The 13668-nt window shown below is 40.0% G+C and overlaps 1 protein-coding gene across 9 annotated transcripts in view; it reads left to right on the top strand.

The window, feature by feature from the left end:
* Positions 1-13668, top strand: part of SEMA5A (semaphorin 5A) — a 516352-nt gene that overhangs the window by 156502 nt on the left and 346182 nt on the right. For 5 of the 9 annotated variants that reach the window (XM_063724052.1, XM_063724054.1, XM_024247254.3 and 2 more), the window contains one exon: positions 10328-10528. In XM_063724052.1, the coding sequence (XP_063580122.1) occupies positions 10405-10528 (124 nt within the window). In that variant the 5' untranslated portion in view covers positions 10328-10404. Of the gene's footprint in view, positions 1-2270; positions 2374-10327; positions 10529-13668 lie in introns of those variants that run through there. The other 4 variants (XM_063724051.1, XM_024247257.3, XM_063724053.1 and 1 more) reach the window with 2 other exon arrangements.

Below are 13668 nucleotides of genomic sequence, written 5' to 3'. Positions count from 1 at the left end.
TTATTCCTGACTAAAATCTGAAAACGTCGCATCAGAGGCCTTTCCGCTAAATAGTTTAGTTTATCTAAGCGTATTAGCAGTCTATTTACTGTAAATTTATCTGATAATATTTTAAGGTATTTGTATTTCTTAACCTAAAATTATTAATTCAGTAAGTTTCTTTCTGCTGTGAATTATAATATCCTCCTTTTTTGTCCTTTGACATTTCAAGTGGTTCCAGTGAATTATCTGTGCTGGAATAACTTATCTGACCCCCTCAGGGTTCATACATTTGGTTATATCTTCCGTCTGCTTTCATGTTTCCAGGCCCAGGGGACCCCCCTTTTTTTAAGTCTGTCTGGCTATAGTAATCCCTTCATCCCTTTGACCATTAATTGGAAAATTATGACATTTAGAAAGGACATTTTTCAAAGCCATGGGAATCTTTATATTTGGACCAGATGTTAAGAGAATTTTAAAAGAGGGATAAAACATCTGTGACAATGAATGGCAGAGTCATAGAAGAAAAGGGAACTTGGATAGCATTTTAATGGAGGTGCTAATATTGTAAAGAGGTACAGAGGTAAGGTAGAGAGGCACATGTGGATTTGCATTCTTTTTCTCCATCAATCCACTTCTCAGGTGTTGATTGTTTGTCTGCACTATGTCCAGTACTGTCTGGAGACTGAGTTTCTAACAGCCTTGTTTTAGAAGGAGGCAGATACACAGGTAATTGTAGTTCGGGATGATAAAGGCTGTAATAGGAATAAGAATCAACGTACAGTGGGGCCAGATAGGGATGAGAGAAAAGTGGGAAAAAATTCATAGAAAGCTCCATAGAGGTGATGCTTACGGGTTGGGATTAGCAGCAAGGAAACTCAACAACAACAACAAAATGGCTGAAATTGCAGAGGTAAGAAATACAGGAAGTTGGTCAGGACAGAGAGGAGGGCATGGATTCCAGAGGAGGGCATGGGTTCTAAATGTGGGTAAGGGAAGGATTGTCAAGACACTCACAAAATGAGGAGTGAGTTTTGGGAAGATGGAGGAGGAGGGAATGGTGGGTGTCCCTTGAGCTCTGAGTTGGCTGTCTGAGTGAGGTGTAGTTAGCTATGAGAGGAAGTCGACACAAGGGAGATAGCTGATGAAGACAGATAACGAGGCCTGCTTTAGAGCAGTTACACTGGCTTTTTTATGTAAAGACCCCTATTTTGATGTATGAGTCTAGATTATATACAGAGGTTGGGGAGAGGGTCTAGGTTTGAGAGTCACCAGTTTTTAGAGACCATGAGAAATCACATGGGTTTGAAGAAAAGGGCCTCTGAAAATGTGTAGATGGAGAAAACAATGAACATTCAGAAGAGGCTGGAGTGTACTTTCATTCGAGGAGAATGCTAGATGTGAAATAAATGCAAAGAGATTGGGGATTTACAGAATCCAGGGAAGACAGGATGTCAGAAGATATTCAAGGAAAGGTCAGTGGTCACAAAGGCCATGGAGATATCTAGTTACATAAGCTTCCTGGAGTTCACAAGCAGGAGGTAATCAGTGATGTTGACCAGACTGATGACAGTAGAAGGGTATCGTCTTTTCTTCCCACCGTGGTAGCGTTGCTTTTCTGTGTTGGCATAGACTCCCCATCTTGCAGTGGACGAGAGAGAAAATGGTGCTCCATTCTTTTTTTTCTGTCTTTCTTTCTTTTTTTTTTTGGAAACGGAGTCTCGCTCTGTCACCCAGGCTGGAGTGCAGTGGCGCGATCTTAGCTCACGGCAAGCTCCACCTCCCAGGTTCATGCCATTCTCCTGCCTCAGCCTCCAGAGTAGCTGGGACTACAGGGGCCCGCTACCACGCCCGGCTACTTTTTTGTATTTTTAGTAGAGACGGGGTTTCACTGTGTTAGCCAGGATGGTCTGGTTCTCCTGACCTCATGATCCGCCCGCCTCGGCCTCCCAAAGTGCAGGGATTACAGGCGTGAGCCACCGCGCCTGGCCTATAACTGGAATATTTTAGTGTGTCCACATGAATTTTCTGCCCTGAGGAAACATCTCTAGGTAAATTCTTTAGAAATTGCCGAGGTAGTTACATTGCCTTGAAAGCCCATTATTTAAGTACTTTTTTCTTTTTCTTTTTTTTTTTCTTAGAAAGGGCTTTTGTTGGTTTAGCTGACACAGAAGTAGATTGAATGAACTTTCACTTAGTTTTAAAACCTGCTGACAGATAAAATTAATATTGCCTTTGTGTAAATAATAATTTTATCTAATGGACTTCATTTATTTTTATCGTTCCTCCAGGCGATCTGGAGCTAAACAAGGGGAAGAAGACAAAAGTGTAATAAGAATTCCCTTTGAAGAGAGATATAAAAGAAGGTCACTGGAGCCGAACCATTATTGAAATGTATAAAATAGTTTAATGTTTGCTTTTTTTCCATTTTCTGTCATGAGGTCCTTTTATATAGCCATAAAATTCCATCTCCTCTGAGTTCAGATATGATGAAAATCTGTGGGTAACAAAGCCACCTTCTTCAATTACCTGAAGGTGGCAGTGAGTAGTGTTTCTGGAGTTAAGGGTGGTCCGTGTTTCGGTAACACATTCCTAAAGATGTTTCCCTAATTCATTTATGACAAACTTCTTTCAGCTGAAACTTGGCAATCAAGACACATGGGTTAAAATAATATAAAAAAGATCTTGTTTCTTTAAAAGTGCACTATAAAAATTGAAGAGATGTGATATATTTGTTGAACATCCTAATTCCCCTTATGGGCTCAATGTAATAAGAAGAAACCTTTAATTTCACTGTATTTTCCAAATAATAAAATGTTCAGTTATTGTTTTTGAAAAAGATTAGAAGAATCTATTTACTTGAACATTGCATTAACTTAAGTTTATTGTTTTATTGATTCTTCATTTAATTCCATTTCCTGCACTGTACCTAGAATATCTGATACAACAGCAAGAAAAGAGCATAGATTCATTTAATACATTCCTTCTAGGCCTAAACACACCAGGGGCTTTGATTCTCCTGGATTGTTTATTCCTGTTTCATTGAACACTCTACTTGAACCTCTTTAAAGATCACAGTTTCTATATTCCCCTATTCAGGAGGATGTCTTCCTTCTTTGTTTCTGACCACTTTGCTTCTATTCCTACTTCTATTTCATAAATATGAAAAGAGATTTTTCTTTGTTTGACTACTCTGAGCTGTGATCTGAGAGTAGTGGGGCTACCGTCCTCTTCATCCTCGCTCCTATCTTGGAAAGCTGTACCTTGTCCACAGAAGAAATCCTTCATTATGGCTGGATTAATATGGATTAAGGATACCCCGAAGACACTGCCCGTTTTCATGCCTTAGGTTCATCCCTGATTATATTCACTAGAGACAAGACTCTACTCCTGGTCTGGGGGTGATTCAGGTCATGTGATCTTGTGGCCATAAGTGTGTGGTTTTAGAAGCTTGAGCAGGGAGCTCGGGCTGTAGACTATAAGCAGCCAGAAGGTAGCAGGACCCATCTTGATGTGGCCTGTCACTGCACCTTTGATCTCACATGCACTGTTTAATCTCTCTCCATGGCCTTCTCAGCTACAAAGAGGGAAGACAGACTAGATGATTTATCTTTCCTCGTTCACCTTCCAAATTCTGGGAGTCCTTGACTCATTTCTTGTCTCAGACATACCAAGGGCCTAAGCCACCTCACAATGGGCTCACTCAGTGGCAGGGGATGGGTGGATTATAAATGGTCCATAGGACACTAGCTCTGTTTTCTCAGGTTCATTCAGGCAGCCAATTCAGCATGTTGGAGCACATACACTTGGCATTGGAACTATGTGTAGATTGTTTACAATAGAAGAGAGAAGCAAAACTTAATCAAGACTTAGAAACACAAAAGGTCTGGGTCTCTCCAAGGCAACCTTTCACGTGGAAGCAGTGGTGTGGCAGGCACTCTAATGTCCCATCTGGGTTTCTGGAAAGGAGCTGCCGCTGTGGCTGGTGTCAGCTGCCATGGTGTGACCATGGAAGACAGTCTGCACCAGGAGCAGTGGGAGGACTGGGCAAATGAGGGGCTCATGACATCAGCAAGGGTGCAGATGTAACTACTGAGTGTGCAAGGCTGCCTCTGAGGACCCTGGCGAGGCGAGAGGGACCACAGGGAAGGTCTTGCAGTGTGAGTAGTGGAGACAGATTAAGAAGGAGCTAATTCTCAGCTATTCCTCTAAAAGCATGATTTTTTTTGAAAGGCAGAAGCTGAATCATGAGTTTTTCAATATGCAGGACTATTTACTGGGCAGCAGCTGACAATCATGCACTGGACCCCATCTTTGGCTCTGTTAGTGTGTGTAGGTCATGGCTTCGGGGTTGGTTTGTTTGCTGGAATGATTCTTTAGTAGTTCTGCTGCATTCAGTCTGGAAGGCGACTCTAGTTTCTGCGAGAGCAGTTCATCTGATCCCCTAAAACAGGGCTGAGAAATGGAAAGAACAAATGCAAAAACAAACATTTGAAAAGCACGTTCCAGCCGGGCGTGGTGGCTCATGCCTGTAATCCCAGCACTTTGGGAGGCTGAGGCGGGCGGATCACGAGGTCATGAGTTCAAGACTAGCCTGACCAACATGGTGAAACCCTGTCTTTACGAAAAACACAAAAATTAGCCGGGTGTGGTGGTATGTGCCTGTAATCCCAGCTACTCAGGAGGCTGAGGCAGGAGAATTGCTTGAACCCGGGAGGTGGAGGTTGCAGTGAGCCGAGATCATGCCGTTGCACTCCAGCCTCGGCAACAGAACTAGACTGGACTCTGTCTCAAAAAAAAGCACGTTCCAACTCCTTCTTCTGCAAATCCTGGATGTTTTGTTTTTTACATTATAACGATCTGTAACTGTTCCTAATTAAGAGACACACATGCAGCAATCACTTCAGCCTTTTGGTACTAAGGATTGTCCTGCTGTGGCATGCATGGGGCAGGACTTCCTGAGACATCTCTGAGGCCACCTCACTGGGTCAGCTCACTCACCTGACTCCTTTGTCCTCTTGCCAAAGCAAGTCTCTAATGCCATCAAGTAGGGGATGGGCCCAGGAGGGGTTTGTGGACTCTCTGGACTATACCAACAGATTAGGCTATATCCATCTTTATGATAGGCCTATAGCTCAGAAGAAACCCAGCCTCCTGTGAAAAGTACGTTAAGCTTATGTTGGATCTGTTTTTACTAATAACTGGTTAGACACTGTTCCCTAAGCAAAACGCCTCATGGAAGCTTTTATTCCTTTGATTTCTTTTTTATCTGACAGCAATTTTTTTTCCTAAAAGGAGCAGTTATTTTCTGTCCTCAAAGCCTATTCAGTTTCAGTTGTAGCGTGGGAGTGAATGAGAAATGTTATTTATTGCACAAACACTTCTATACAGAGTTGTACTTATTTAGATCGAGCTCATAGAGATATTCTCCTACATCTGGAAAATAAAAGGAAGTTTAGGGGTTTCAGGGGTTTTGAAGTAGATGCACCAAAAATGCTTATATGTTGTCTCCCAAATTGGCTTTCTAGAATAAATCTTCATATTGGCAAATTCATTTGTTTCATATTAACTCATGTAATATATTTTTATTTTTCTAGAGTTGGTTGAATGATGATAGAACTTTGATCCTTTGAAAATTCCTTCATAATGTATTTCCCAAATGTAGCACATAGTTATAATTAAAAGGAATTTCATATATTTTGAAATTTTGCCTGAATGACTCAGCACAAAATTTAGTTTGGTGTTTTATATAAGCATATTTTGAATAATCTTTCAATTCATGGCAGCTTGTTTAACTTCCAAAGAGGGAAGTTATCTATGTATGTATGCATATGCGGATGTATGTACGCATCTGTCTGCCTATCTATCTATCTATCTATAGCAGAGGTTCTCAACCAGGTGCAATTTGGCATTGTCTGGAGACAATTTTGGTTGGTGCAAAGTTGGTGGTGGGATGGGGGTGTTACTGGCTCTAGTAGGTACAGGCCAGGGATGCTGCTAAATTCATAGAATAGCCCAGAACATGGAATTATGACTAAAATATCAATAGTGCTAAGCTTGAGCACTAAGAGCCCTGGTATAAATGTGTTCCTCCTACACCACTGAGAGGCAAGAGCTCCATGATTCAGTGGAAGATGGACCTGCTGAGTCCAGGAAGGAGGGACCTGCTATTTAGAGCTGAGTCTATTTAGAGTAAAAGCCTCTTCAAAGAGTTAGCGTTCCATGGTAAGTTGCTTAAAAAAGCCCACGTCTCTGCATGGAGACTATGAATGCCCTTTCCTGTCACCTTACTGTAATGACAGTTTACAGTACCTTTAGTTTAAGAAAAAAGGTAATATGTTGTAGTCTGAAAATTATAAACCTCAAAAAATTACCTGTTCTCATTAAATGTTCTTTCCTAACATGACAAACATGTCATTTCAGCTCATCACCCTCAAACTACGTGTTCCATTTTAGCTGCTCGTTCTCTATATGTGTCATTTCCCCTCTTCTCTAATTGTCGCTTTCCAAATCCCAAGGAAAGAGCATTTCAGACACTTGTGTTATTTTTCTCTTCCTTTCATTCAGGTGGCAAAGATGTTAGGGCTTCTAGTGTCAAATCTCTTAAGATCAGAGTGGAGGGCATATTGTAAATAAAGGACAGTTTCGGTCACAAGCAGGTCTGGATGATGCCCTTCATCGGTAGCAGAAGGGGAATCTATGCTGACTTAGATGTGCACGTTGAAAAACTATGTGTAAGAAAAGAATGTGCTCTTAGTCCCTAGTTGATTTGTACTCATTCTTGGAGATAATGACAGGGCAGTGCTCCAACCCATCTCCATGATGGCTTGCTGCTCTGTGAGAGTGGACTCATCAGTGATATGGCTCTGGGTGGGTGTTGGGTGCCAGGCATGGGTGTGAGTGTTTGGCACCATGCTTACTGCAGAGCTAGCATGTATTGAGGATTGATTGCCACTTCATCATCCTTCCCATTTTATCTTTATCATTGCTGATCTGTTTTGATGTGGGACTGTGATAATTTACCTGAACCGATATGTGTGCCCCAAACCTCCTTGCTTTTAACAGAATGAAATCACATCTAAAGCACCTCTAACAAATGCTATTTTATTTTGAAATACATCATTTGATAAAATTTCATATCTTAAGTCTCAGATCAGGAGGCTCAGAAAAGATAGGCTACTTCATCTTGCTACCTTTGGACTGGAGTTCTAAAGCAGACTCCAGTTTTGCACACTGTAACTCCTTTTCAAAAGTGAAACTCATAGTTTTAATGTTATAACCCATGGACAATGAGCATTTGCTCATCCATTGTCCATTACAGTGCTCTGTGCTTGGGCAGGGATTGTGGGCTGGCGGACAGATGAGCCTCTGGCTCTCCGTTTTCCTCCCTAGCCCATCCCCACCTTCATGCTCAGCGTCTCTTGTTCCTATAGAAGCTATACTCTTCCCTTGTCTTGATTTGCAGTCCCATTACCTGTTTCTCTGCCCAACCTGAATGTTTTGGTCAATGGAAATGTTGTAGAATTCCTTCCATTCTTAAGGACCCCAACCTTCTGCCTGCTCTAAAGTTCTTGGTCCTGGTGACTCTGTACTTGGCTTCCTTATATCAACTCCATGGTTGCTGCTTATCGATGCAATAGGCCTTACCTCATGCTTCTTGGTTCCTTTGCAAATTCATACATGCATAGAGCTGGGTATGCAGTTGTCAGTAAATATTGAGTGAATGAGAGACTCTAAACTCAGCTGGACCTTCAGGTTTCTGGTCAAGTTTATTCATATTGAGCCAACTTCTATGAAATTAACCCTTAATTTTTCTACTCTTCAATTTCAAAATTTCAATTATCATGTCTTTTCCTTCCTCCCCATTTGTTTGACTCAAAAAATACAGACTGTGAAATTTGATACACCCTCAAATCCATGTTTTCTTTATCTTGAAATCTCACCATTTGTTCAGGTGGTAAGCACTCCTTTTTAAAGAAGGCCTCTTTCCTTTCTTTCACTTTCTTTGCTGGGACCCTAATAGCTTTTCACCTCAGTTTTCTCTGGATTTTCTTCTAGTTCCTCTCTCTTTTATGTATTTATGTATGTATTTATTTATTTATTTATTATTATTCAGAGACAAAGTCTTCCTCTGTTGCCTAGGCAGGAGTCCAGTGGCACATTCTTAACTCTCTGCAGACTTGAGCTTCTGGGCTAATGCAATCCTGCTGCTTCAGCCACCCAAGTAGCTAAGACTACAGACACACACTACTAAACCTGGCTAATTTTTATTTTTATTTTTTGTAGAGACAAAATCTCATTATATTTCCCAGGTTGGTCTCGAACTCCTGACCTCAGGTGATCCACCTGCCTCAGCCTCCCAAAGTGCTGGGATTACAGGCATGAGCCACCATGCCTGGCCAGGTGTCTTAAACTTAATGTGCACACACACACACATACACACAAAATGATTCTAATCTCATCTAAACAAAATCCATCTGCTGATTATCCTATTAAAATGAATGGCATCACTATCCTTGAAGTCACTTACATTGTCTATCTTAAGTCCATCTGTGTCTCTTTGCTCTGTATTCCCCAAATTTAGCAGATTATAACAACCACTCTTTTATTATATTTTGCATTTGTGGGGTCAGGAATTTGGGCAGTGCTCAACTGAGAGATTCTTTTGCTCTCATAGTATCTACTGAAATTACTCAATGGGGTTCAGCTTTACTCATGGCTGGAGAGTTGGGCTTATGTGTGACCCATCAACTAGAGCACCTAAATGTGTTCTCTCTAGCATGGCCATCTCAGGGTATTTGGACTTCTGACCTAGTGTCTCAGTGTCTTAAAGAATGTGTTCTAAGCTACAGGATGTAGCAACTGCCAGGCTTTTAGGGCCTGGGCTTGGAAACTAGCACAACATGACCTCTGTTGTATTAAAATGAGCAGAGCAGTCACTGAGCCAACCCAGATTCCAGGTGGGGAACATAGATCCAGCTCTCAATGGGAGGAATGTCCGAATCTGTGGCCATCTCTAATTTGCCGTAGTTTCCATTACCCACAGTTATTGTGTACTGTGTTTGCCTTTTGATTCACATTGAAACCCCCAAAGTCACTGCTTCATTTATTTCTCTTCTTAGCAATTGTAATGGCTTCAAATTGACTTCTCCATTTCTATGCTCTCATCTGCCTAGTTTCCTAGGTACACTATTGTGATAATGGTCTTATTAATAAGATCTTCTAACATTAATGTACTATGGTAGCTTGTTGCCTGAAAATAAAGTCCTCACACCTTAGTGTAGTTTGCCTTCCAAATCTTAACCTAGTCTGTAAGCTCTTCCCAGTACTTCCCTTTAAATTTCCTAGATCGAGTATAGCACACCATTCCTAAAACATGTTGCATACCTCTTCCTCTTGCCTCTCCAATGTGCCTTTTCATCCTCTTCCCTGGGGACGGAATGTCCTTCCAGAAACCTCCATCTGTTGAAATCCTCTCTATCCTCCAGCATTACACTCATATTTGAGCCCATCTATGGACCCATCATAGATCCTTCTCTGTAGCAGTCGTACTCTCCCTTGACTCCCACAGCACTCCTGTTCTTTTTGAGGTTTGCTAACAGCTTGGATTATAGTTATTTTTACAGGCCTATATTACTTTAATGCTTGTTAATCATTTAAATTGTTCATAATCTTTAAAGTTTCCCAGCATAGTACTTTTATTTCACCCAGTAGGTGCTCAATATAGATTTTATTTGATTCACACTTGATCTCTAGCCAGATATTTGCAGGCAGATTATCTAGAATTTTAAAAGGTTATCCTGCATCACTAAATACAGAATTTAGCAAATCGTGATGATTTTTTAAAGTTGAGTAGCATAATATTCATCAATTTATTAGTAAAAGACAATGGCCGTGGCCTTCTTAAAACTAAATATTTTAAATGTTAAAAAGGGATGGGCAGGTATTTGTAGGGCTTCCACATATAGACCTGTGTTTGCGCAAGGGGTTAGGACAGGTGACCAAGGGAAATCCAGCCAATCCCAACTATTAATCTACATTCCTTAGGAGTGAGTGTGATGACAGTACAGCTTAAGCTTGAGCATTTCTCGTTTAAAACAAATGGGCTATGTCATGCAATTATTGGGAGAATGAGAGGTCTGTATTGAGATACATGCACTCACGCATGCATTCATGCACACACACGGCCTGGGATATGACCTAGAAAAATATGCTGCTCTAAGCCCTCCAAGCTCTCCTCTGTCTCCACAAAGTGTAACCTTAAAGTTAGTGAGGAAGTTTTACCAGAAGACCACCCACCAGAAAACGAACTCACGGTCATCTGATTCTTCTCTTTTGTGTGTTTTAGGCACTTTCCACACATGAGGAGAAGAAGAGCTTCTGTTTAGAAGACACGTGCCCAGAGTCAGAGGCCCCTTGCCCACCATGAAGGGAACCTGTGTTATAGCATGGCTGTTCTCAAGCCTGGGGCTGTGGAGACTCGCCCGCCCAGAGGCCCAGGGTACGACTCAGTGCCAGAGAGCCGAGCATCCAGTCATCTCCTATAAAGGTAAGGGATCAGCACGCACTGATTGCAAAGCCGTCATCTAAATGCACACTCTGTGTTTAGTGATAGAAGATAATAGAGCATCACAAATGCTGTATAATCCAGTGACTCTTGTTTTAGACATAGTTTAAAATAAAGGTAAAACTAAAAAAGCCTCTATCATTAGAATTTCATGTCCAGAAACTGATTACTACCTCAAGAGGGATCTAAGACAGGGATTACCAAGGTAAAAAAATCTCATTGTTTCTGGTCACCTTTATTTAACAGGTACTGCAGGCCTCCTAAGTGTTTGAACCAAAGGATAAAAATGTGACCATAAAAATAACAACAAAACCAAGGAAAGCCTAAAATTCTTCACTATGGCATTTTCCTGCAAAGCCTTAGTCTAGCCACAAACCTACCCGTTTGTTTCTATCTAGCATTGCATGGCAGCAGAATTGATTTAATGTCCCAAGTATCTCTATGGATTGGTAGGATTAAATAATTAATCTGTGTATCCACTCATTTATTCTTTCATTTATTGAAATTTATTTAAGGTCCTTCACACCCGGGGCACTCAAGCATTCAGAGTGGAAAAGAAAATAGACTCTGCCCCTGTCCTCAAGGAATTATATTATCAGACTAAATATGATGAATCAGACATTGTATTTCAGTAATTCATGCAACAAGTGGTTTTATATTTTGTTGTTTTTAAAACTTTGTATCAAACACTTTCAAATATCTACAGAAACAGAAAGAATAGTCTAAGGAGCACAAAAAAAGAAAGAATAGTCTATGCAGCACAAAAATAGAAAGAATAGTCTAAGGAGCATGCAGCCCCACACTTATCAATTCATGGCCCATCCCCATCCTTTTTCATCTAAATTTCCACTCATGCTTCATCTCATACCCATTAAATTATTTTGGAGGCAATTCAAAAAAAATCAAATAGTTTTATCCATCAGATTTCAGTTTATAATGCTCAAAGATAAGGAATTCAGTACCATTATCACAACAAACAAACAAACAATAAATGATTTCATGACATCATCAAGCACCCAGTGGGCATTGAGAGATCTTTCATGGGTTCATAAATACTTAGGCATCTTTTGGCCAGTTAAGTCAAATCAGGATTTAAGTGAATTCCATACACTGCTATTGGTTGGTATATTTCTTGAGTCTCTTTTAATATTTTACTTTTATTTCATACCCTTTGCAAATTACAGAAACCAAGTTCTTTGTCCTGGACAGTTTCCCACAGTCTGGAGTTTGCTCATCGCATTCTGATTGTGTGGTTCAAATATTACTGTTTCCAAAGATGTCTGTAAATTCCTAGTAATCTCAAGACACCTGCTGAGATCCAGGTTTGGATCTTTTTGTCTTGACCGTGTCATGGGTAGTGCTGTGTACTTCCTTCAGGAGGCAGAGCATATCCAGCTGGGAAATGATCAGTCATTGATGATCACGGCCTCAATCTACTGATTCACCCATGGGTACAAAACTGGGATTTTCTTATTTTATTATTTTGCTCATTTAGTGGTTAGAATACTTCTATACAAACTATCTTTCCTTCATCAACTCTTTGCATATCCTGAAGGTACACCTTATGCAGGAAAGGCAAAACAAATGGTTCCTGCCCCCCACCAATTTATACTTCTATTTTTTTTTAAATACACAAATAAGTTGGTTCTTTAACACCCCACAGGTCATTCATTTGTCATCCAAAGGGGATTAATAAGATGTTATGTTTGCCTTTTTCTTATTTTGATTATTAGAATTATTATGAATACATGAATTTCAACATATTTGATGCATTTTAATCCATGTAGTTTACATCCTTGTACATGGTAAAATTATAGCATTTTAAGCCCAGAGTAGCCTCTTGAGAGCAGCTTCTGGATTCTTCTGACTCCATCCAAGTCATCCTTGAGAGCTTCTTTACTCTCTGGGTTGACAAGATGTTCCTATTCCTTTTACTTATTTCCTTCCTCAGACCTGGGAATCACTCATTTCTGTATGCTTTGAGCACCAAAAGTGCCCACAGGTCTTCTCAGTGGACAGTGCTAAGAAAAGCATTTTTAAAATATACCATAAGCTTCTCCTGGTACTCCCAACTCATCTCCAGGACTCTAGGGTCTTTGTTAACCTTTCCCATCTTAGTGTCTATTTCTTCCTTGCACAAAATCTCAAGTCTCTGCTGACGAACCTAATTATTTCTTTGCCTTTTTTCTTTAGTACACACTCAGTCATTTTAGAATAACAGCTCCATGCAAACCTAGTTGTTTTTGATTATTGAAAAATCTTTCAAACGACTTTTTTCTCTTTTTATTTCTGTCCTCACGTATATATTTCACTGGAAAATTCTAGCGAAATTAGCAGAATTACTGCTTTAAAATCAGTAGAAATAATTTAATAATTTCTGGGTGGTTATGGTACCAACCCAAGACCCAGTTACTATCATTTGTTTAATTTTTCTATTGATTTTTAGAAATTCTTAAAATTGACATTGTTATTATGCAGTGTTTCAGAGTCAAATTATTGAAGCAAAAGGTGTTCAAAGGAATCTAGCTTTGCTTCCTGTTTTATTGATCCTATTCTAGAGATCTTTCTGCATTTAGCTATTTACCTATATTTTATGGGTTAGGCTACTTTTGTAATAGAAGCAAAGCGACACACACACATACAAATATATATTTATATTCTCTTTTCTTAGATGAAAGGTGGCAATTATATAGACTTGTTTCTGTGTAGCATTATTTTAACCTAGTGATATATGCTGGAGTCTACTCTCCAGTGTAGAGTAAACTAAGAGTGTAGAGATTTATGTTATTCTTTTTTTGTCTTTTTTTTTTTTCAGTAGCTACATAGCTTCCACTATGTGATGAGCCCTAACCTAATCAAAAACTCCTTATTGAGAGATGCTTAGGTTATTTTCTGTCATTTGTGACCATGGATATTGTTTCAGTGAGTAATGCCTCCTGTAAACATTATTTAATATTTTTGCAAGTATACCATTGAAAGAGATTATTAGAATTGGGATTTCTGGGCCAAAGGGTGAATGCATTTGTGGTTTTGTAAATGTTGCCCAATTCTCTTTCATAGAGGTTGCACCACTTTGCATTCTAGTTGCCCTGGATATGAATACCTGTTTTTCTGCCGCCTTT

The sequence above is a fragment of the Pongo abelii genome, chromosome 4 (assembly GCF_028885655.2).
Source record: "Pongo abelii isolate AG06213 chromosome 4, NHGRI_mPonAbe1-v2.0_pri, whole genome shotgun sequence".
Taxonomy (NCBI): Eukaryota; Metazoa; Chordata; class Mammalia; order Primates; family Hominidae; genus Pongo; species Pongo abelii.
This window is presented reverse-complemented; position numbering and strand designations above follow the sequence as displayed.